The sequence below is a fragment of the Aulonocara sp. 'chitande type north' Nkhata Bay genome, linkage group LG17, assembly GCF_057382095.1.
Source record: "Aulonocara sp. 'chitande type north' Nkhata Bay isolate Kocher_YH1m ecotype deep benthic linkage group LG17, A_spYH_male_GT1.1, whole genome shotgun sequence".
Taxonomy (NCBI): domain Eukaryota; kingdom Metazoa; phylum Chordata; class Actinopteri; order Cichliformes; family Cichlidae; genus Aulonocara; species Aulonocara sp. 'chitande type north' Nkhata Bay.
Window position 1 is genome coordinate 10,068,261 of NC_141360.1, and position 22,016 is coordinate 10,090,276.

The following is a 22,016-nucleotide window of genomic DNA, read 5'->3' on the forward strand; positions in this document are numbered from 1 at the left end:
TGATATAGCACGTGTATTTCAGTAATAGCCTGCTGAGGCCACTATACGTGCTGGCCTCATATCAAATGTGAAGGCAGACTGAGTCTATGTTTGACGTTTTTTATATCTAATCTTCCTTTTCAAACATTTAAACAGCAGCGAGTCTGCAGCTGAGGGAATACAAATTCAAATTGTCGGAACAGGTTTGCTCGTTTCTTGGATTCATTTGGTGATTTATTAAATGTATAACTGTTATTCTAATCTGCTGCTGAGTCTCTTACACTTTTCTTTATGCTGTATATTTTCACGTCTCTGGAATAGTTGGCAGTTAGATAGTCAGCTGGGAAACTTTGTGTTAACTCATGGAGCTGAGGATATCGTGGATATGCTGACCTCGCTGCGTGGTGTACAGAGCGAGGTCAGCATGATTAATATTCACAATAAAAATATTAGCCGAACATCATGAAGTCTGCATGTGTTTCATAGTGTCGAACAACCTTTGTACAGTTAAAGCCAGCAGTTACTACATGACGGAAACACCAACGTTATCTCTTTTATGTGTTTATACACAGGTCACGCTGATTACTGAACAAAAACCCAAAGATCAGATGTTAAACAGATTTATTTGCTCTCTCTCCTCCTTAAACATGTTTTTAATGTTAGTTATAATTCAGAATTGGCGACTGAAACACGTAGGACACATAAGAACATCAGGAAATAAAACATCGATAAATATAACCTCAGTAAAAGAAGTCAGCGGGGGTTACTACAGCTGTGTACCGGGGCCTGCGCTTTGTCGGTGGGATTGCTTGCGAGGCGAGCGGGTCTATCCCACGCTTTGCCGTGAGACTGGGCAGACATCTCCGAAATCATCGAAACACTTTTGCAAAGAGGCTGTATCTTGACAAACCGACCAGACACATGAAGATTAAACCACTACATTCTCGGCTAAAAAAATATTAAAACGGTATTTGGTAACACACAAACAGGGTTTTTCAAAGCTCAGTTCTGTTAGCTTCCACATGCCGGTTGTTGTGTGCTAGAAACAATGGCCACCAGGCCAAAGCAATGGTTTTGACTCGATCAGCGTTAACCCCGCCCCCTGAGTTTGATGGGTGAGGCTGACAGATAAAATTATTTCATGATGAGAGCCAGGCGTCAGGACTGCCAAAATGAAATAAATAAATATATCATTAAATAATTAATTAAATGTGTCAATAATTAATGAAATGTGTCAATAATTAATTAAAATGTGAAATACATAAATAATTAATTAAATGTGTCAATAATTAATTAATTAAATGTGTCAATAATTAATTAAAATGTGAAATACATAAATAATTAATTAAATGTGTCAATAATTAATTAATTACATGTGTCATAACTATTTATTTAATTAATTAATTCCAATTTTAATTAATTATTGCCACATTTAATTAATTATTTAATGGTGTATTTAATTAATTCATTATGGCAGTCCTGGCGTTCCATATCCAAGGACCCAAACTTGTAATTAAAAAAAAATCTGATAAACAAATACGTTTTACAAAGCACTACCCATCATGGATTGGCCTCCACAAAGCCCAGGCCTCAACATTATTGAATCAGCGTGGGATCATTTTTATCTGAGAACAAAACAAAAGGTAGCCAACATTCAAAGAAGACCTTTGAACTTTTTCATACCAATTCCATGCTGCACATGAAACGTGCGCTTTTATTTTGAAAGATCAAGATAGGATAGAGCTCTGCCCGTACTCTGAGCCGATGACGGACTTTTGTCACCAGTAGCTTCACCATCCTCCCACAAACACCAAGCTGGTTCTGTCTGTGCTTCACAACAATGGGGCAGTAATGTCAGCGACGGGCGACACCGGAGCATCTTTTCAAAGGCACTGAAGCGGTGTATGGATTTAATGATGATGAAAAAGAAGAAATTCAAGTTCAAGGTGGATTTTGACCTGGACGAGCTGTCGTCGGTCCCCTTTGTCAACGGTGTCCTCTTCTGTAAAGTCAGGCTGCTGGACGGCGGCTTCTCCGAGGAGTCTTCTCGGTGAGGGTGCTTGGCTTTGATTCAGCCACTCAAACGTTGACTGACGGCGTGCTGTTCAGTCCGCAGGGTGAACTAACTCGTGCCTTTAGGAAATGTTAACAGCTAACTAAGCTAATGGGCTACAAGAACATAGTTAACGTCCATTAGTTGTGTGCCAATAACGTTAATGGTGTAGGGCTAATTAGTTTCTTCTGGTCGGTGCTAGTTTGCAGCATCGCGTTGCTTAGTTTTAGTAGCTTTGGGTGTTTGGTGGTAACGTTCATTTAAACAAGTGTCCATTTGGAATTCCCTGGTTAAATTTTAGGCCCACTTCTTCGCTTAGTTGTGGAATTAAGTACTGAGGGCAGCTCACTCGTCACATAGCTGTCACAAAGCTGAATATTACTCCTTAAGCTTTTCGGTGCTGACTCAATGGTGTCAGTTCCATATTTTGCCATGATGTATTCACTGAAGTAGTGTGATGTGTTTCAGTGTGTTTAATCAACCTCCCGTTAATCAACATATGAACCCGAGTTCTAATGCAAGGACTGTGTATATTGTCATATCCCCATTTCGTCAGAAAATTGTTTCACTTCTTGTGTATAGTTGTATGTATAGCTGACCAGTCTTCACATACCAGGCCAGCAACTTAAATTTTAAGTGTGAAGTTTTCTTCCTAAAGTTTATAAGATCATGCCAATGTAGTAAACATCAGTGTTATCAAATTGAGACGAGCAAAGATAATCATCTCATCTGATTATCTTTATTTTCATTAACTCTCAGATTGAATAATTAGACGATTACTGGCTTATACACTATTACATTTCAGTTTTTGTATACTCAGACTGTTAAATGCCTTTCCTGCAATACATACATACTAGAGCTGGGAGAAAAATTGATAGTGTTGCGGTGTTGTATGGATACAGGGGCATCAAATCTCGATATTTTATTATCTCTGGAAATACTCTGAACAAGAGGGCTCATCTTATGGACCGCCATCATGAGGTAATGTTATCCGAGCAAACTTACATTATATCCACTCAACCGAAAAACCATCCAACACTGGATACACTTAGCTTGGCAAGGCTGCTTGATGGTTGTATTGAATTTTTTGCAACTTGTGGTGACTAAATGGTTGTCCAGAGCACTCAGGACCACTTTTGATTGCAAGATGATTGCACAGGTCGCATGATAGGAATCAGCTTTTCTGCAAACAGTCGCAGCTTTGGTAATCTGTGAGCCACACTAGGGCTGCATGCTGAGCGCTGTCAATATGTTTGTTCAGTGTTCATGGAGAAGTATAGAGAAGGTCACTGTGTCCTTTTGGGTTTAGAGACAGGATCTGATAGTGTGCCAAGAGAGAGGAACTGTGGTGCTGCATGAGGAAGTCAGGAGTGCCAGAGAGGTATGTGAGGGTGGTATAGGAAAGTGAGACAGTGGTGAAGCGTGCGTTAGGACTGACTGGTGGAAGTGGGATTAGATCAGACATCAGCTCTGAGTCTTCTCTTGTGTGCAGTGGTGATGGACAGGCTGACAGATGTGGTCAGGCAGGAGTCTCTGTGGAATATGTTGTTTGTAGATGACATTGTGATCTGCAGCGAGAGACCTGGAGAGGGGGAGGTATGCACTGGAGAGAAGAGCAATGAAAGTTATAAAGAAACGAGAGAATACATGTGTTACTGAGAGGAGACAGGTATGGCTGTGAACATGCAAGGAGAAGGGACGGTGAAGGTAGATGAGTTTAAATACCTGGGGTCAACCATCCAAAGCAACAGACACTGCACAAGAGAGGTGAAGAAGTGAGTGCAGGCAGGGTGAGGAAGAGTGTCAGGGTAATTTGTGACAGAGGGATAGTAACACGAGTGAAACAGAGATGGTAGTGAGACCTGCTATGATGGATGGTTTGGACACTGTGACACTAACAGAAAGACAAAAGGCTAAGTTGAAGATGTTAAGATTTTCAATTGGAGTGACCAGAATGGGCAAGATTAGAGTTGGGGTTAGATGGAGGCCAATGAGCCGCTCTGGTGACCCTGAAAGGGAAAGAAGTATCAATAAGAGCCTGAAATTTATATTTCACAGTTAGCTATGTCGCTGTTTGTTATTTCGCTGTCAGTAAGCAGTACCAGTTAACTTAAGTATGTGGTTGGATTTTAGTTATAAAAACACACAGAGCTGCCCAGTGTTGCTCAGATATATGTGAAGCTTCCCATAACATTAAGACAGTGATGGACAGCAGCGCTAAGGAGAAGAGACTCTGAGCCAAATGACTCATTTGCAGCTCTCGTGTCAATTCAGAGTAACAGGACAAGTTGTTCAAGTGATGGAGTAATTCCTTTACTTTCTACATTTTACAGCAGAGCTTCAGAATTGAAATATTAATTTTAAGCGTTATATTGTAGCATTGGGCTCAACGTAAGATGCACATTTTTCATTTTTTAAATGAAAAAAATCTAAGGCTCCTGCAACATAAACTCATTTGCAGCATCACTCTAAAAACCAAACCACGGGAAAATCAATTGAAAATTCAGAGTTCTAAGTATGCACATTAAAAGACCCACCTACTCCTGAGCGTGTGTTGGCCACATTGATACATCCTTTCCATAAACAGAATCGACATGTGCAGTATCTCTGTTTGTACATCTACAATTAACATCCAGGAAATGACAACCCAGCTGCACAGGGTTTGTGTCTTTTTCTTATTGGCTAATAGGTGGTCTTGTGACACATGAGCTTTGCAGCTTACCTCAGCCAGTTGTAGTGGTTTGTGTGGAAACACAATTTGCAAGCCAAAAAAGTCATTTAAAACTAACAAATAACAGAGGCTGAGAAAAAGCTGCTTGGACAGCTTAAAAGGGGTTGCTTAAATCTCAGACTTGAATAAACCTAAACATGCACATCTCTGAGAGAAATGTTTCATACTCAAACAGCACCCTGTGACAGCTCCGCTTGTCTAAAATAAATTCAGGTTGCCACATTTCGAACAGAAGAAAGAATGTAAAGGAGGAGTTACTCGACTTTTAGCTTATAAGGTGGCAGAGGTGTGACATATATAAACTGGTAAACTCTGCAAATTAAAAGTGTCAAAATATTTGACCACATACACATTAAAATAGTTGTTATAAGGAACCGCATCATGAAGTACCAGCTTTTGGCCATGACAAGAAGTGACCTTTTGCAGAGTTGTCCCCCTAAGTATGTTAACTGTGTCAACTTAAAGCTGTTCCTACAGCATGCCCATTAATGCCTTTCACTCATAAATTAGACGGGTCTTTAACACTGGATAAAAGCAGCAGCACACATTGTTTTGTAGTTTTTGTAGGCTTTAGGGATTACATGGGCTTCACTCTGATTATATAACAGGCTTCTGTTAGCTAAAAAGGTCCAGTCTGTGCTTGACAGTGTGAATTAGGATGTTTTCAGATGTCATGTCAATGTCATCCTTTTATTATTTTTATGAAATCTGCGGTCTTTTCCACGTGTAAGTAACCACTTTAAGAAAAGAAGGAAAATAAAGATGAAGCCAAACAAAGTTCTGTCCCTAATTAATCCCTAATTGGCTCGACAGTGTTTTATACTCAACCCATTGCTGATTTAATAGGATTTTTCTTTCTTTCTTTCTTTCTTTCTTTTTTTAACATCAGTTTGGTTTATGTTAGACCGCCCCAAAAACTAGATTTCCTCTCAGACTCTTTTAATCTTCCAAACTGGAAGTGGAAGGGAAGTTTTCCTTTGGTGTAGCTTTTCATCTGATATGCACGGCCATTTCTGGAAAAAACAGTTTGTTCTATTTCTATAAAGATGCATCTTTGAAAACATGACAGTGAAAACATCCAGAGTGATCTAATCGAGGTCTGAAAGCTTTGCATCCAAACAGTTGAAAAGATTTGTATTTGTGGAAGCATTCCCGTGTGAAGTCTGCCTGCAGTCGCCTTTTAAAGAGCATGTGTTGTTTAACAAGAGACCCGAGCCGTGTAGAGGGATGACAGAGATGACCTCTGCTTGTGCTTAAAACCAGACTTTGTCATAACGCACGCTAATAGGATTTTGATGCGCGGAGAAGTGCAGTGAACCACAGCGCATAAACTCGAGTCAGAATTCCCGAAGCACACGGTGTGTCCAGCTGGCTGGGAGTTCCCTCTCGACTCGGGGAGTTCGCTGTCTGAGATTTATCAACCTCAGGATGGAGTCAGCGTTTGTGAAACATTAGTCATGCATCTGCTGCTTTTTATTTATAGTAATGCAGGGATACAGGGCAAAACGCAGCCCTGTATGTTCATTCGGTTTTGCCCATCTTAAAAAGGATCTGCACACCCTGCTAATTGTTGTAGTCTTAACGCTCCTTTCCGATTTCAGGCTTGTTACATCATTTTTATTTATACTGTATTAAAAAGTCTTTGTGTGTGTGTTGAAATCCAGCTGAAGCCAAACCAAATGAATGGTGTGTAAGCTACCAGATGGAAGCTGGTTAGGTGAGTGGGAGAGGAGAAGATGCCAGTGAAAGTGAGGCCATCTGCGGTATCGTAATTCTGCCCACGCTCAGTCTTTCTCTTTCACTTCGTCTCATCCTTTCACTGACAGCAGGCTGCACCTCACAGTCGTTTTAACCTCTAGACGGTGGAGGATTTGCCGCTCTCTTTTTACTTTCGTGCCAGTAAACACCACACCTGCTACCAAAGCCCCTGGATTTGTCAGTTAAATGAATCAATAGGAGAAATTAAGGCTGTAATTAAATAGCTTGCTTATTAGGTGCTGAGAATGAGCACATGGGCTCGTATTGGCAGCTTGAACGGATGCCCTTAAGCAGGGAAGAGATGCGGGAAATGTTAATCCAGCAGTCTTTCAGCTGAAGTCACTTCATTTGTTACGTAACAGAGATTGAAATTTATGAAATGAAGTTTCTGAGGGCGGGTTGCGTGGCTGTATACATGATTTGGGCTGGCTTTCACTTAAAATGTCGCGATACATTTGCGTGTTTGTTTTGGTAGCAAATCAAATAATTACAATAGATTAGAACTGATATGTTTGTTGGTTTGTTTGCTCTTTAGAATACAAATATTTATTTCCCAAATCCCTTCTGTATACAGCATACAATGCAAGTAGAGTCGAAAACAATAAAAAATACTCAAATGATTTTATCAATCATGCCAGTGTTTGCGCCAGCCTCTACTCGTTTAAATCTAGAGGCCAAGTTGTGAATTAGCTTTTCAGGCTCCAGCATACGAATCAAACAAACATGTGACCTTACTGGGTGCTTAAAGCTGGTGTCTGTGTGTCCATACAGGGAACCTGTGCAGGCAAACTGTGTCCGATGGAAGAAACGGTTCTCTTTCCCGTGCAAGATGAGCGCCAACGCAGGCACAGGTGTTCTGGACCCCTGTGTGTGTCGTGTGTCTGTCAGAAAGGTAAAGTATTATGATTTAGCCTTTTTCCCACCACTCTCATCTCACCGCAACCGGTCACGGTAGATAGCTGCCCACCCTAAGCCTGGTCAGTCCTTCTGGACAAAGTTTCCCTGTCCTGAGTTGATGCCTCCTGACGTTGTGATAATGAACAGAGACTTAGCCATTACTTGAGTCATAGTGGAAATCAGGACATAAAAAACTGGATGTATAAATCACCTGTTATGTTTGAAAAAGCTGCTTCAGGAGTTTGGTTTGGGGTTTTTTGGCTTTTCCTCCAAATAAGCTATTTTTCTGGCCCCACACAAGTTACACTGTCTACACTAAGTTTGTGCAACGTTACAAGGCACTACAGCTTCATTAACAACCCAATGTCTCTGGCTCTTTGGCTCAGAGTACTACACAAAAGTTGTGCAAACTCCTGTAATGGACACAGTAAGCTAAGGAAACTAATTTACTTTAGCTTTACTAGAGTAACTAGTACATGTACATATACTCCTTATCACACAGTGTACACTGTCAGTGATCTCTACTCTAGTTTGTTTATTATTATGTATACCTGCCCAAAGACTGCAGATAGAAATCGGCTAGTATCTAAATCTGGTCAAAGTCCAATTTTTTTCTTCTTATGAGATCAGTATTTTTGTGCATTGTCCCTGACAAATAAAGAATAAAACACAAAGTGTTTTCCCCAGTTCAGCTGGTGAATGGCTGTTTTCTTGCAGGACAATCACAATCTCCTAGATAACCATCTCCAATAGATCTAGTCTCTGGCTGTGAGCATGCATGTTTTCATGCTCACTATTGCACAAAGAGGAATTGTTGGCTTAGTTTCTATATTTGTAATATTTTGAGTTTACCATGTGACGTTCCCTGAGGTGACATATGATCTCATGCAATATAAACTAAAATCCAATTAAACTGAATCTGAAAGCTATTTCTGATGTGTTTCTCCCTTTGTTTTAGGAGACTCACAATATTAAGTAGTCAGATAATCCCCATGTTTCCTACATGGGTGCTTCCTTTTTACCAATGTAATTGTTTTTCTTTTCATGTTGTTGAAAATTTCCCATCACAGCTATTTGGATGCAACTTTGAAAGTTTTCTGGTGATAAGAACATTGTGTTTAACAACTGTAAAGTTTTACCTTACCTTACCTTTATCCCCTCAACCTTTTACTTTAGCTTTTAATTATTATACCTTTTTTAAATTACAGTATCAGGAATGTAGAGAATAAACTGATGTTTTTAATTTAGTGTTTCCCCCACAAAAAAATTCAAGGATCAGTTCAATATAAAACATTAGCATGACAGCTGGAGACAACTTATGGAACCTTTTTTTTTAACAGTATCAAGTCATTTTATTAATGTTATGTTTTTGTTTTTGCTTGTCTTATGCAGGAGCTGAAGGGTGGAAAGGCATACGCAAAGGTAACTCATTACAGGTTTACAATGCGCTACCCCTGTCCTCTGAGCCGAACCTCCAGGTCACCCAGATTTTACAGTAATCAGCCATATTGAAGTAGCTAGCCTTGTGAGCATGTAGCAAACAGATGGCCTTCACTGCCTGCAGGTTGGCTCATTATGTTATGCCTTTTCTATTTAGTTGAAAGTAATTATTTAATGAGCAAACTAAACCCTATTATTATACATACTTAAGTAGGTATCCCTTTCCTAGCTTATCATTTGAAGAAAAAGTGAACTGTAAGATTTGCTGATATTGTTTTATTCAAGTTTGTCTCCTGTCCTTCTTGATGTCATTTTCCACCCAGAGTTTGTCATATTGCTGACTGGGAAAAAGAGCCGTCTCCTCAGGGGCAAATAACAAAACACAAAGGTTACCCTGTGTCATTCTTTCTTTCTCCTTCAGCTTGGTTTTGCAGATCTGAATTTAGCAGAGTTTGCCGGCTCAGGGAATACAACCCGCAGATGTCTGCTGGAAGGCTACGATACCAAAAATACTCGTCAGGATAACTCCATTCTCAAGGTAACAGTCTGATGTGACTTCAGTGACACAAGTGCGGCGTTTTTCCTAAACTCAGAGAATCACACTGGAAAGGTTTTTGCATAAATGTTGCTAGCAAAGATGAGTCGTTCAGTGGAGCCAGAAATAATCCATGGCCATAGATGAGAGGTGTCACCTGTGGGAAATAAAAAGGATCGTGCAGATTCGTGCAGGCCCACAGTCGTTATTTGCTGTTTTTCATGACCCCTCAATCAGTGAGCACATTTTTGCTGACTCCAAAGCTAAAGTGGGCAACTTTTCTGAAGTTGGCCAAGTTGAATGGAAGTAAAACCCAAGCTAACTTTTTTTTTTCTTTCTCTCCACAGGTTATCATCAGTACACAGCTCATGTCGGGGGATCCCTGTTTTAAAACGTGAGTTAAGGCAATTTTTTGTACGTCTCTGCAGAGTCTGTGAGCAGAGATTGTTGACTGAAAAATGTTTAAACTGGAAAGTCATTTAAATCCAATCGTTTTCAGACTAAAACACTAATCATGCTCTTTTGTGAGCTGTGCTTATCTGGATTTGTGGATAATACAGCTAGGATAACAAAACCGACCCAATGACCTTTCCTGCACCGTAACTTAAAACCTCTTTGTTCTCTCAAAACGGCTACATTTGATGCACCGGCGCTGTTGCTTGTGCTCTGTCTTTACAGGTATTATTATTTCCTCAGTTATTCAGTTTCATATGACTAAATTAAATTATTACCACAGCTCTAGCTGTGTGCGTACTACTTACAGGTTTAAACATTGAGACTTAAAGGTTTCTCTGGATACAGGATTTTGCTACTCTGAAGTGACTGTGAGCTTAAGCTGTCATTATTTAAAGCATTGAGTAATAGCTTGTACATAATGTGTTATATTGTATTTTCTAATCCTTTAGCAGTTTTGTCTTTTTGTCTTTGCTTAGGGTTTAGTTGATGCATTTAAGTATTGGAGTAGAACATAAAGGCCAGTTGTTTTGCCTCTGTCATCAGGCCTCCCTGCACAGCAACAATGATCGCGATCCAGGGTGATACAGAGAGCCTCCTGGAAGAGAGGAAGGGAGGGGATTCACAGAAAGGCTGTTCCGGTGAGGCCGACGCTACATTACACTCCTATTCTCTGCTTCATCTTCTCATTGGCTTTGCCAAACATTTGCCGGCACCTGACAGATCGTACTTCATCACAAGCTGAGAATTTCTTCTTTCAGAGTTTAGCTCCACTTCTATGTTTCAGTTGTTATTATTATCTAAGATCGTGCAGCCACTCCTGTCTGCTCTGTAAGCAGGGATTTAAGTTCTCAGTTAGTACAACCGATTTCCATCAGTTGGAGTCGTGAACGATCACTCGTGAGATTAGCACTGATCTGGAGGAGGAAAAGTTGACTGACAAAAATGAGCATTGACAACCTGGTTTTCTCAGCAAAAACAAAACTAAGAATGAATGTATGAATAAGTAAATGTAATATTTAATCAACTAAAGTAAACAACTAATACAAATAAAAGAAGAGTATTAGAGATGGACAAATGAAAGTGTTTTAAAGCAAAGTGATGAAATTTTTATTCTGTAAAGGTTTTCCTCCACTGCTCAGAATTTATTTTCTTCAGCAGATTGATCTGCTTGGCTTGATGTACCAACATTAAAGGCTCCTTTTATTTGATTTTCACCCATTCTGGGTTCAAACTGATCAAAACGTAATACAGTGCGCTACAAATAATAGTCTCCATGCCAGCAGAAGCAAACGTTTCTAAAGATATTGAATCACTTTCAGGATAAATAATTTTGCTTCATTTTGATGTATTCCTGGGAAATTGTGTCAAATTAAAATATTAATGTTTTTCAGTCATTTAGTATCGTCTCTCGAGCTGAACCCAGACAGGAAACATGATCATGAAGGAATGAATAGGTGACAAATTCATGTTCTGAATGAGTCGCTGCTTTATAGTTGAGAAAACAGGAAGCTATGCAAATGATAAAACCAGGTCAGGAGTAGAGACAGAGCAGCTCTGTTTGATCTAATAAAATTTGGAAATGAAAATGTCAAACAGAGTTACTGTAGAGAGCCCATCTGTGTTACCACAGAGCAGAACAACCTGCAGACCCAGCTTTCTTACATAAACCACCATAGAATGACACCTGTAACAAAAGTAACACACAAACCTTTACTAGCTTTGACCTGTGAGTTACCTGTGATCTAGTGAAGTGTTTGATAACTTAATTCACTTTAATATGCTTTTGTCTGGCTCTTTGTCTTTTAATGCTGCTGTCACACCAACGAAAACAGTAACACAAGCAAAATGATTGTGACTGTCTGCAATATACTTGCAATCGTGTTGCCTTTAGAATAGCTGCTGTGAAGATGAGGGTTGGGTCACTTACCAGTTTTTGCAACTTTGGTACATCAATCTGCAATCAGTCTGCTATAAGTTTGCAATAGAATCGGGTCAAGTTGTCAATTATGTGGAACCTGTTTGTGATAATATAGCAAATAACTGTGATAATATCGTGTCATATTACAAATCTGTTGCTGTCTACATGCACAGTCCAGCCAGAACCTCATAGGTCTAAAACAGAAATTCCTTCGCAACTGCTGACTTTGCTGCAGGACAGCAATTAGCCTGCAGAATCACATTTGTTTTATAGAAAACAACCAGTTGATGGTACAGACGAGTTGCTCTGATCAGTGCAGACAGACTCGGATTGATTGCAACGTGTTGGAAATCTGTCTGCATTTATAAATGAGACTATGATTATTTGCAAACATTTGACAGGCTGTCTGAGCATTATTGCAGTCATTTCAAGTCAAACTATAGTTGTTGGAGACAAGTCGGCTCCCACCAAATGACCTAGTTGAAAATGGATGCCCTGACCGCTTGCAATCAGTTGTCAAAAAGTAAAAGAATCCAGTGCAGTCACAAGGCAACGGTGGATTCTAGTCACAAGAAGGTTGCTGTCCTATTTTTAGTCTTTTTATTTATCTATTTAAAATATAACCTTTTATTTATGAGGAAGTCTCTTGAGATTAGTCTTTTTCTCAGGGGAGACCTGGCAGAGCAGGCACTCAGCGCTAGTGTGACACAGCCTGAAGTGCAAAATAACATTATTTCTATTGAGATTTCTTATCTTTCAACTAACATTAATCTACATTTGAATGCTACAGATTTTATTTTTTTAAACAGAGACCTTCATCTGTGATGAGTTTTCATCCCTTGTAGATGGTGAATGTGACCGGGCCTTTTGGAGGGGGCTGTAATTGATGTGTCAAGTTCCTGCTAATCTGGTTTAGATTTATACAGGAAGATCATGGAGAGCTTCCAGGAGCTTCCCAGCATTGTAGCTTGTAAGATAAAGGCAGAAGCTAAAATTTATTTCAGTTAGGGGCAATCTGTAGCCCACGCTGTACTGTTCTGTGTAGCTGACAAAGCTAAAAGATAATAAAAACAAAGTGTTCATGAGTAGGTCATCATAATCTTAACAGTTATGTTTTTAGCTGTCATTAGTGTCACGCGTCGCTGCTGATATTCAACTGCAGACTGTCCTGTCTGATTTTTCCTGTATTATAGACGCCATAACTCCTACTGTACTTTGCTCCCATCCCCTACTACAAAAACCATTTCTCTTGAAGATTTCTCTTTCAGCGCCTTCTTCACTCTCTTATTCAGTATGTGTGTTCATGTGTGAACGCATTGCTGTGTTTAATGCTTGTTCTTCCTGGAAGCTTCAGAGAGTAGCAGAGCTCTTTCATGTATAATTTAAACTAGCTTTCTTTTAGATGAACCCCAATCTGCTCTAACCCAGGGGGCTTTTACATGCTTAAAAATAGGACTTTTGTGCTAGTCTTTCTGGTACGGGTTGTGTGTTTGCATGTGCAATGCACTTGATGTCATTCTCAACTTGCCTTAGCGGTGCATCCCCATGTTTCGTATATGTGCAAGATGCGCGAGTTCAAGTCTTTGATCATGTTTTGTTGGTGGATATTTGTCCAGCAGAGATAATCTACACAAACCTGTTGTTGTGTCATTTAAAAAAATTTAGGAGAGGTGTAAGAAGTCTGTATGTTTTAGACAAGCTGCTGTTTCTGGCTGTGATCACTGTGGATTGGTGCAGTGCAGAAGGGAATTCTTTCTCTAAATTAGAGGAATGCCTGGAGTTAAAAGAAAAGAAGAAGAAGAAAGAAAAACTTGCTGTGAGGTCATTGTGACCACCTCCCCTCATGTGTCTCTGGTTGTTATCCCCCTCTATGTAGTCTATTTTCTGCTGTGTTGCTGAGGCTGCTGAGACCTTCCCACAGACATTTGAACTCTGAAATGTTATTGCTTTTTGGCAGCTCCCACTTTTTGCCCATTTGACATTAAAACTGTGGCACGTGTTTTTCTTTCTTTTTTTTTCTTTAAAGGCTTAAATTGAAAGAATTGTTATCCAAGCTGTCAACTAGCATCCAGCTTTGCCCTTCTGATGATATATTTTCCGAGATTTTATGCATTGCAGACCATCTTTTTGGTCGCAGAACTAACTTGAGCTCTTTTCAGATGGAAATATGTTTGTTTTCGTCTGAGCAGAAGTGACTCTGTCCCTGCACATGCCAACTGTGGCCACTGGCTCATTAACTCAGAGATAGTGAATTATTTCACTCTAGATACGCATGAATATCTTTCCAGCTTCCACTACCTACTTCCACTTTGAATACTATACATAAATGTTAGTCCACAGCATGGGCTTATCTGAAGGCAGTTTCTTTATTTTATAATTTTTTACAGGATGCTTCATAGAAGCTGTACGTGCATGTTTTTCACTCAAATCCACATCCAACATCTGGGTCTGTACTTTTTTTTTTAATCCAGCAGAGAATCGGGAAGGGAAGTGCCCTGTTGTGTCAGATGACCCTGGTGGCTGCTGCCACTCCCGAACTTCCAGCTACGCCAGCCAACAGTCAAAACTCTCAGGTAAGGGTATAAAATGTAAACCGTTTTTTCTTTTGTTTTTGTTTTTGTCGTTATCATCTACTGTTGTTCATACTTTGCTTTAGAGATAGTCTATGTATGTATCCAAGCTAGCAGCGAGTAGTAGAAATAAAACATAATGCTAATTTTTTTTGTTCGCCTGCAATCAATTGTACTTTAAATAATAGGAGTGCAAGGTCAAAATGAGAAAACAAGGCCTTTGGATTGAGGAGGAGGGAAAGAATAAAATCATATTCCATTGACACTCCAGCAGCGCAGTTCAGAGCCAGGGCTCGAGTTTCCATTGCAGGCAGATCGGATAACAGTAATAAAAGATCAGAGGAAGTGAAGAGATGCACTGAGCTCAGCTCTAATGACCCGCTCATATAGAATTTAAAAATATATTTCCTTCCATGTGAAATGGTTGATAGATTTATTCAAACCTCTCATTATTGTGTGGGAAGTGACCTGATGCCCGAGATCGCTTCTTGCTTTAGCTGGCTTCCCGCAGACATGAACAGCATGAGTGTGGGTGTCACGTGAACGGCTAAATCATTTAGTACAGAGCAAGTTACAAATCTGCTGCACAGTGCATTCAAAAGAACAAAAACTCTGTATGCACTTGATATGGATTGATTCATTTATGAGCTTAAATAAGTCATTTGTCTCCAGTTAGTAATGAAAATATTGGACTTGTGTGGGTACGTATCAATTGCTCTTTATTAGTGTTGCAATGCAGATTTAACCCATGTGCTATATTAGGAATATATATCTGCAGCAGGTCTTTGAAGTGCTACAAAACACTGGTGCAGGATTTGTATCCATATGATGCATTTAAGGGGAATTGTAAACAGAAAATTGTACCTGTTACAATCTCTGAGCTTATCAAGTAAAATACTGGTGCTGTATGTTAATACAGTCACTGCCCATGTCTCTCAGGCTATAGCACCGGTCACTCCCGCTCCTCCAGCATGTCAGAGTTCAGCCACCGGAGAAATCATTCAGTAGGCAGCGCTTCAACAGGTATTGGTAGCATCCCGGAGCCCAGTGAAGACAGAGAATCCAGAACCTGTCCAGCTTTGCCTGAGCACCCAACCTCCTCAGCAGCTTCCGGCAATGCTCCGGGCACACCAGTGCGGAGTGCATCCTCCTGTGAACGGCTCAACAGGTAAACCGGTTAAAGCTGCAGACTGAAATTATTTATTTATGCAGTGTGTACTAAAAGAATACACAAATGTTTCTTTATCATATTTGATGAGAGAATCCAGTTAGCATGCCAAACGTGGTAGGCTTTTATGGTAGGAGTTATACTTAATACCCCTGAGACCAGTGTCATGTTTCAGGAAGCAGCTGTTAGAGTAGAAGAGCTTTGGAGGAAGTGTATTTGTGGTTTCATTATGTGAGCTTTTATTCTTTGAAAGACTCTCATTGTGTTTATGGGATCTAAAAATGTCCAACCATGAGCAGAGGAGTATTCCTGCGGGCTAGTTTTACATGCAGCTTAGGATGCGTTTTGTAGGAATAGTTAAGCATTTATGGGAATTTACTTATCAGTTTTCTTGCAGAGACTTGATAAGGAGAATATCATATCTGCACCTCTAAATAAACTACCATTCTGCCCTGTTGCTAAGATACCTCACTGTGACAAGAAAAAGACAGGAAGTATTGTCATGCTTCTGTCCTCTGCAAAATGGCACGTTTAGTCTTTTTTTTTTTTTTTTACAAGGATGAAATGAATAATAATTCATGTGTGAATTGTTGTTAACAAAGGGTGCTCCAAGTACATGTGGTGACAGGATAGCTTTTTCCTGTTATGTTGTTGCTAACCTAACCACATATTTACTTTTCTGACATGCAGCTGTAAGTAAATTTATCAAACTCAGGAAGCAGGAAATGATTGAGCTTCCTACACTTACGAATCGAGTGATTAAAAACTCAAACCTTTTGCCAGAAAACAGTCAATACAGATAAGATGTCCACAAAATTACAATGCATACGTGACTACCATGCTAACCTTGATAATAATCTTAATAAGCAGTGTTCACCTAGTTGATCACAGATGTTTTCAGTATTAACCACATTGCCAGCAAGTTACATTAACAGATGAGCAGAGAGGGGTAGTCAGAAGGCACACTGCACTAGCAGCAGCAGTTCTAGTGCTCTTCACTATACGTTCAGATACAGTCATGACCTTTTAGATCAGTTGAGTTCTAAATAATTTGCCTCGTCACTGTATTTACAAGTAATATTTTAAAACCTTTTATTATAATGCATAAAAAAATGTACTTCACTTTACATTTATGGTGATTAAAACACACGCCACTAGTGTTGAAAACTGGATGAATTACAATGGACGTAATGTAAGTGATTGAAACAGTAGTTGAAACACTGTATAGTTTTGACTGGGTAAGCAGAAGTAAGCAGGTTGATCACTCCACTTCATTAGCACAAAATGAAATGTGAAGTACAGGAAGCAAAGCTTCAGTTTGACTCTGCAGTAAAAGCAGCTGTCCTCAAACACTCCAGACGCTCTTGTGTATTCTCCCCTCAGACACCCAGTGAAACAGGACTCCATGGAGTCTCAGCTGAAGAGAATGGACGACACTCGGGTGGATGCTGACGATGTTGTGGAAAAGATTCTCCAGAGTCAGGACTTTACACCCGGCCTACTGGACTCAAGTGCTGAGGGTATGACATGTCCACTTTTTTGTTTTTTGTTTGCAGTTGTTGTTTTTCTTTTCTTATCCTTACACTAAAATGACATAAACACGAGCTATGGGACCTTTCCTTTTAAACTGGTCTCTTAGATAAAGAATAAATTGTCAGTTTCAAAACTTGCATCTCTGTGAAATATATAAATGAAGAAAATCTTCACAGGCAGAAGCAAGTAGTATCTGATGGATCTACAGAGATTTCAGCTTAATGAATAACTAAAATAGATGAATCAATACAAAACAAAACAATGGGATTCATCCCAATTCTAGGTTACTACTGCATGTGTTTAATGCACGGCACATTTGCATATTCATTTCCCATGAGTCAGTGTGTGTGTGTGTACACTTTAAGGAGTGAGGCATTGTTTTCCCTTCCAAGGTCTCATCCAGCTCAAAGCTACAAATGGAAAGCTGCTGTCAATAGATGATTATTTTTAGGTTGCCTAGCAACTGGCTGCTCGTCATGACAAGAATTATACAGGAGGATGTGGGTTCTCCGTGTACTGACCAAATGTTATGAACACCGTTTCAGAGGAAGGCCTGCGGCTGTTTGTTGGACCCGGGGGAAGTACAGCGCTTGGAAGTCATCACCTTCCCACCAGGTGAGCATCACAATTACCTGAAGAAAGCAAGCAAACTAGTGTAGGGATTTCTGAGGGTATGATTCCAGAGAGACGAGTGTACAAACGCGTTCCAAATTATTATGCAAATAAGATTTTAGTGTCGTAAACATTCAATCTTTTGTTTTCAGTTAAACTCATGGATGGTATTGTGTCTCTGGGCTCTTTGGATCACTGATATCAATCTCAGACAGCTGTCATAATTAGTTTGCCAGGTGAGCCCAATAAAATGAAAACTACTTAAGATGTTCCACATCATTGGGCATGCCACAGGTTTCAAGCAATATGGGAAAGTAAAAGGATCTCTGCTGCAGAAATGTGTTGGTGCAATACCTTACACAAGGTCTGAGAACATTAGATGTAATATGAAAACTTAAGCGTAACCATTGTACTGTGAAGAAACTTGTGGCTGAGTCAGAGCACAGATGGGTTCGTGCAGACTAAGGCATAGAGATGAAGGTTTCTGCCAGACAAATTCATCAGATTCACAGAACAGCTGCTAAAATGCCATTACAAAGCAGCAAGCAGGTAATTGAAGCTGCTGGTAGTACCGAAAACCTCCAGAGGCTTGCAGTTATGCATAAACCTACCATTTTGGCCACCACCTAACCAATACTCACAAGCAGGAATGGTTACAGTAGGCCCAGAAATACATCAAGAGTAATTTTCAAGCAGTCTTACTGAGGGGTGCAGTCCCACTCTCTGGCATTGGCAGCTATGGGAATAAAAGAAGAGAAACACATGGTGTGTGGCCCGCATCCTCCCCTGACATCAACCCTGTGGAGAACCTTTGGAACATCCTCAGGCAAAAGATCTGAGGGTGACGAGGCAGTTCACATCAAAACAGCAGCTGTGGGAGGTTATTCTGACATCTTACAAAGAAATACAGGCAGAAACTCTCCAAAAACCTGGAAGTTCAATGGATGCAAGAATGTGAAACTTATATCAAAGAAGGGTTCCTGAGTTAACATGGAGTTTGGCCTGTTATGGTTTCAGTAAATATGACCTTATGCTGCAAATTTATCAATTTTCAGTTGTTTATAACCAATAAAATGTTTTGAAACTGTTGTGCATAATAATTTGGATCAGTGCATTTTGAGGGTTTTGTTTGTTTGTTTGTTTGTTTGTTTGTTTGTTTTAAATTTGCAAAACCACAGCTGTCATTGGGAGGTTTGTTCAATAAAATCTGAATTGTGCTCTGACGGTTGACTTGAAAAGTACACTGACTGTCATTGAATCGACTATAAAGGAAAGCGACAAATATCATTTGCATAATAATTTGGAATGCAGTGTAGTGACTTCACAGCAGCACAGTTGTCTCAATAGTAATGCAGACAAAAAGCTGATAGTGGTTCTTCCTAAAGTTTACAGGTTTGGTGCAGAGCAAAGGAAAGTTCTGATGACCAAAGACTTTGCAATGAAGCACTACCTGAGAGATAGAGGGGGACTGTTTTGTTTTCAATCAAACTCAATGTAACAAAACTTCTAACATCTGTTTACCAGACCAGCCTTGGAGCTCAGATGATATTTTGTACCTCCCACCCCATCTTGGTTTTATATAACACGATTTCAGTTTGGTACCTTTTGTGATAACTAATGAAGATTTAAACAAGTGTGTGATTGCCAATTCTGCCTCCTCATGTCCTCTTAGGGTTGGTGGTGGAGCGTACGAGCAGGTGGTGATTAAGCGTTAGACGTGCAGCATCTCTGATTACACCTGAAACAACTGGAAATGAGACCGTTTCCATTTCAACCTTCATTCCTACTCGATCAGCATGTGTCTAAGCTGATCACTCAGTGATCCGTCGACATTACACCAGTGCCCTTCCTGTGTTTATATCGGTTAAGATATCATTAGGAGAAAGAAGTGGACGGGTTTTATCTTAAAGAATCAATGAAAGGAGGAAACACAGTGACCAATTGTTCTAAAACACTTGTGAATCTAAATTCTGGCTCCCTGCTATCCAAACTCCAAACATCCAAAGTAAAACCAACTGAAACTTTTATGAAGTGAAAAATCTACCTTTCCTCTCCAGACGGCACAAGGATGGGAAGATCAGAACGGACTGAAAACACATCACATCCTATCAGGACATTCCTTTGGTGTTTGTTTTGGACTTCCTTTATCAAATAGGATTTAATCTCTGCTGATAAGCTGCTCAAAAAGTAGTCGTTGGCACTCCGGTGAGAATATTTTGCTATGAAAAATTGAGCTATTTGATGTGTGAATGTGTGTGAGTGTATGTGGTTATTCCTTTGTTGTGCTGGTACACCGGCCACTTTTATTAGCAGCAACAGTAACGCTGTTATCTCAGTGAAGGGACACATAATCTCTTGTGAGGAATGCCACATTGGTACCCACACAGAGAAAAGAGGACAATTTCCCCAAATGTAATCACAGAGGCCCCCGTTGTCTAAATGCAGAGCTGTCAAAAATATTTAGTCAGTGGTGACTTGGCTATTTAATATTTGTTTTGCTATATAAACACTGTAGAAAATTAAGACTGTGCTTTTTAACAGCTTTAACCATGTTACAATTAGGAGATGGAAACTAAACCAAAAATCACAGCATCATCAATACTGCAGCTCAATAGAAGCTGAAGCAAAAGAGCATCAAGAAAACCCCTGAAGTGAAGCTGAAACTAAATTAAAATCGGATCATTTCCCTAATTGGCAACCTCATTCTCTAGTTTCTTCCTCTGTATAACAAAATAAGACTAAATAGTTCTACAAGCAACAGTCGCAAACTAAATTTCACAGAGTTGTTTTTGTTAAGTGTCTCCACACAAAAATAAAATGAGTCATATCTTCAATATCGTCAAAAAAATATCAAACTTATCTGTTTTTCTGGATCCAGGTGAATTAATCATAACAGTGTGGCAGAAGTATGTAGTCCCAGACTGCCCTCTTTTATCTTGTTACTGCTCTTTGCATTTACATGGCAGTGAATGCAAAAAATAACAGTGGCCTCTGATGAATACTGACATGGAAGGGTATATATATATATTAAAATATTCACTGTTGCAGATGTATATCTATTTGTAGCTATATCACTATGAACTGTCTGGTGGATCAGGATGCTTGCACAAGAAAGATCCTCTGACACATTAACTGTTTGACTGGTGCAGCTGTTGTACACTATGGTTTTTTTCTTTAGTTTTAAAATATAGGACAGAAAAGGATTAGTTAAGTAATTCACTGCCATGAAGGAAATCCTCAATAGCACCTGTACTTCAAAGAAAAGACCCAGAGTATTACAGTAATTGGGTGTAACGTGTATATCTGCTAGCTTCATATCAGGAGACAGGCTTGAGCACTCAGATGCACCAGAGTTTTAAAATCCTTAGTGCCATGCATGTAGACTTTCCATCTCTAGCCTCTTAGGAGAGTGAGTGCACAGTTTAGTTGAACAAGTTAGCCAAAGTACACAACCGTTATTACCTGGGAGCCTGTAGGTCTATGCACATTGAGAGCATTAGACACAACAGACTGTACAGCATCTAATCTTGTCTCCTGTCGTAAGCCATAGTAGAAGTAGGATCAGTGCCTCTTCTAGATTAACTCTTATACATCTTGTATCAATATCTGCACAAAGTGTCATCAGTGTATGGTGTTTTAACTATACGTCAGTGTTCTGTCTTTACGTTCCCGTGCTCTGCATGACTATGCTGTCGTTTTTAGCTGTGACAAGCTTTGCAGAGCCTGACACATTGTAATGTTTTCTCCTCACTTGAGCTGTACCATCTTCTAATCCATTTCCACGCTGAAGGAGGGATGTTGCTTGCCATTTACTACGTAGGACTTAATTTCATTTGTTTGAAGAAGAGATGTCTGCATAAGCATCAGTGTATATGATATAAATGTAAATCAGTGTTATTTTGGTTTGATGTTGATCACATGTAATGAACGCAGCTGTTTTTGAATCTTTCATTGCTGATATTGTGCCATATTTTTGTTAAGATTTGTTTCTAAAAGTCTTTCACTACATATGACTGTTATGTGTATGATTTATGGTGACCGGTTGTTTTGTTTTGTAAAGTAAAAATCCCTTGTTTTACCTGTGTAAAACAGGTATGTTCATCTCGGTACCTAACATGTTGTTACAAACATGGTTGCTTCTTCTCTTCTGTGAAGCTGTTGTCTACAAAACTAAGGTGTATTCTTCTGTATAGTGATGTTCCGACACTGTCCAGTGTGTTCCCTGTTAAAGACTTGTTCTTTTGACCAACATTTGCTTCTTTAACAAGTGTACTGGATGCTTAAAATGTCTACAGTAGAATAAAATGATTTAATGTTCACTAGCCTGTGCTTTTGTCCTTTTGATGTGTGTAGACGGTGCAGTAAT

General features: G+C 39.6%; 1 protein-coding gene across 3 annotated transcripts; it reads left to right on the forward strand.

The window, feature by feature from the left end:
* Positions 1 to 1,733: 1,733 nt before the first annotated feature.
* eeig2b (EEIG family member 2b) lies at positions 1,734 to 21,969 on the forward strand. 3 transcript variants are annotated; one of them, XM_086269056.1, is made up of 11 exons: positions 1,734 to 2,029; positions 7,293 to 7,413; positions 8,811 to 8,840; positions 9,280 to 9,396; positions 9,741 to 9,787; positions 10,393 to 10,487; positions 14,239 to 14,340; positions 15,277 to 15,505; positions 16,889 to 17,025; positions 17,584 to 17,653; positions 19,323 to 21,969. In XM_086269056.1, exons 1-11 carry the CDS (start codon positions 1,884 to 1,886, stop codon positions 19,363 to 19,365), a joined length of 1,137 nt encoding a protein of 378 aa, XP_086125182.1. In that variant the 5' UTR covers positions 1,734 to 1,883; the 3' UTR covers positions 19,366 to 21,969. The 3 variants fall into 3 exon arrangements, with proteins under 3 accessions (XP_086125182.1, XP_086125183.1, XP_086125184.1); XM_086269057.1 differs by having other exon boundaries at positions 14,242 to 14,340; XM_086269058.1 differs by lacking the exon at positions 19,323 to 21,969 and adding an exon at positions 18,387 to 19,282.
* Positions 21,970 to 22,016: the final 47 nt, after the last annotated feature.

Excerpts from the sequence above, each read along its gene's own strand:
- eeig2b (XM_086269058.1), top strand. The coding sequence starts at position 1,884 with ATGGATTTAATGATGATGAAAAAGAAGAAATTCAAGTTCAAGGTGGAT. Across the intron at positions 9,788-10,392 it reads GGGGATCCCTGTTTTAAAAC|GCCTCCCTGCACAGCAACAA; the intron begins GTGAGTTAAGGC and ends CTCTGTCATCAG. Across the intron at positions 14,341-15,276 it reads CCAACAGTCAAAACTCTCAG|GCTATAGCACCGGTCACTCC; the intron begins GTAAGGGTATAA and ends CATGTCTCTCAG.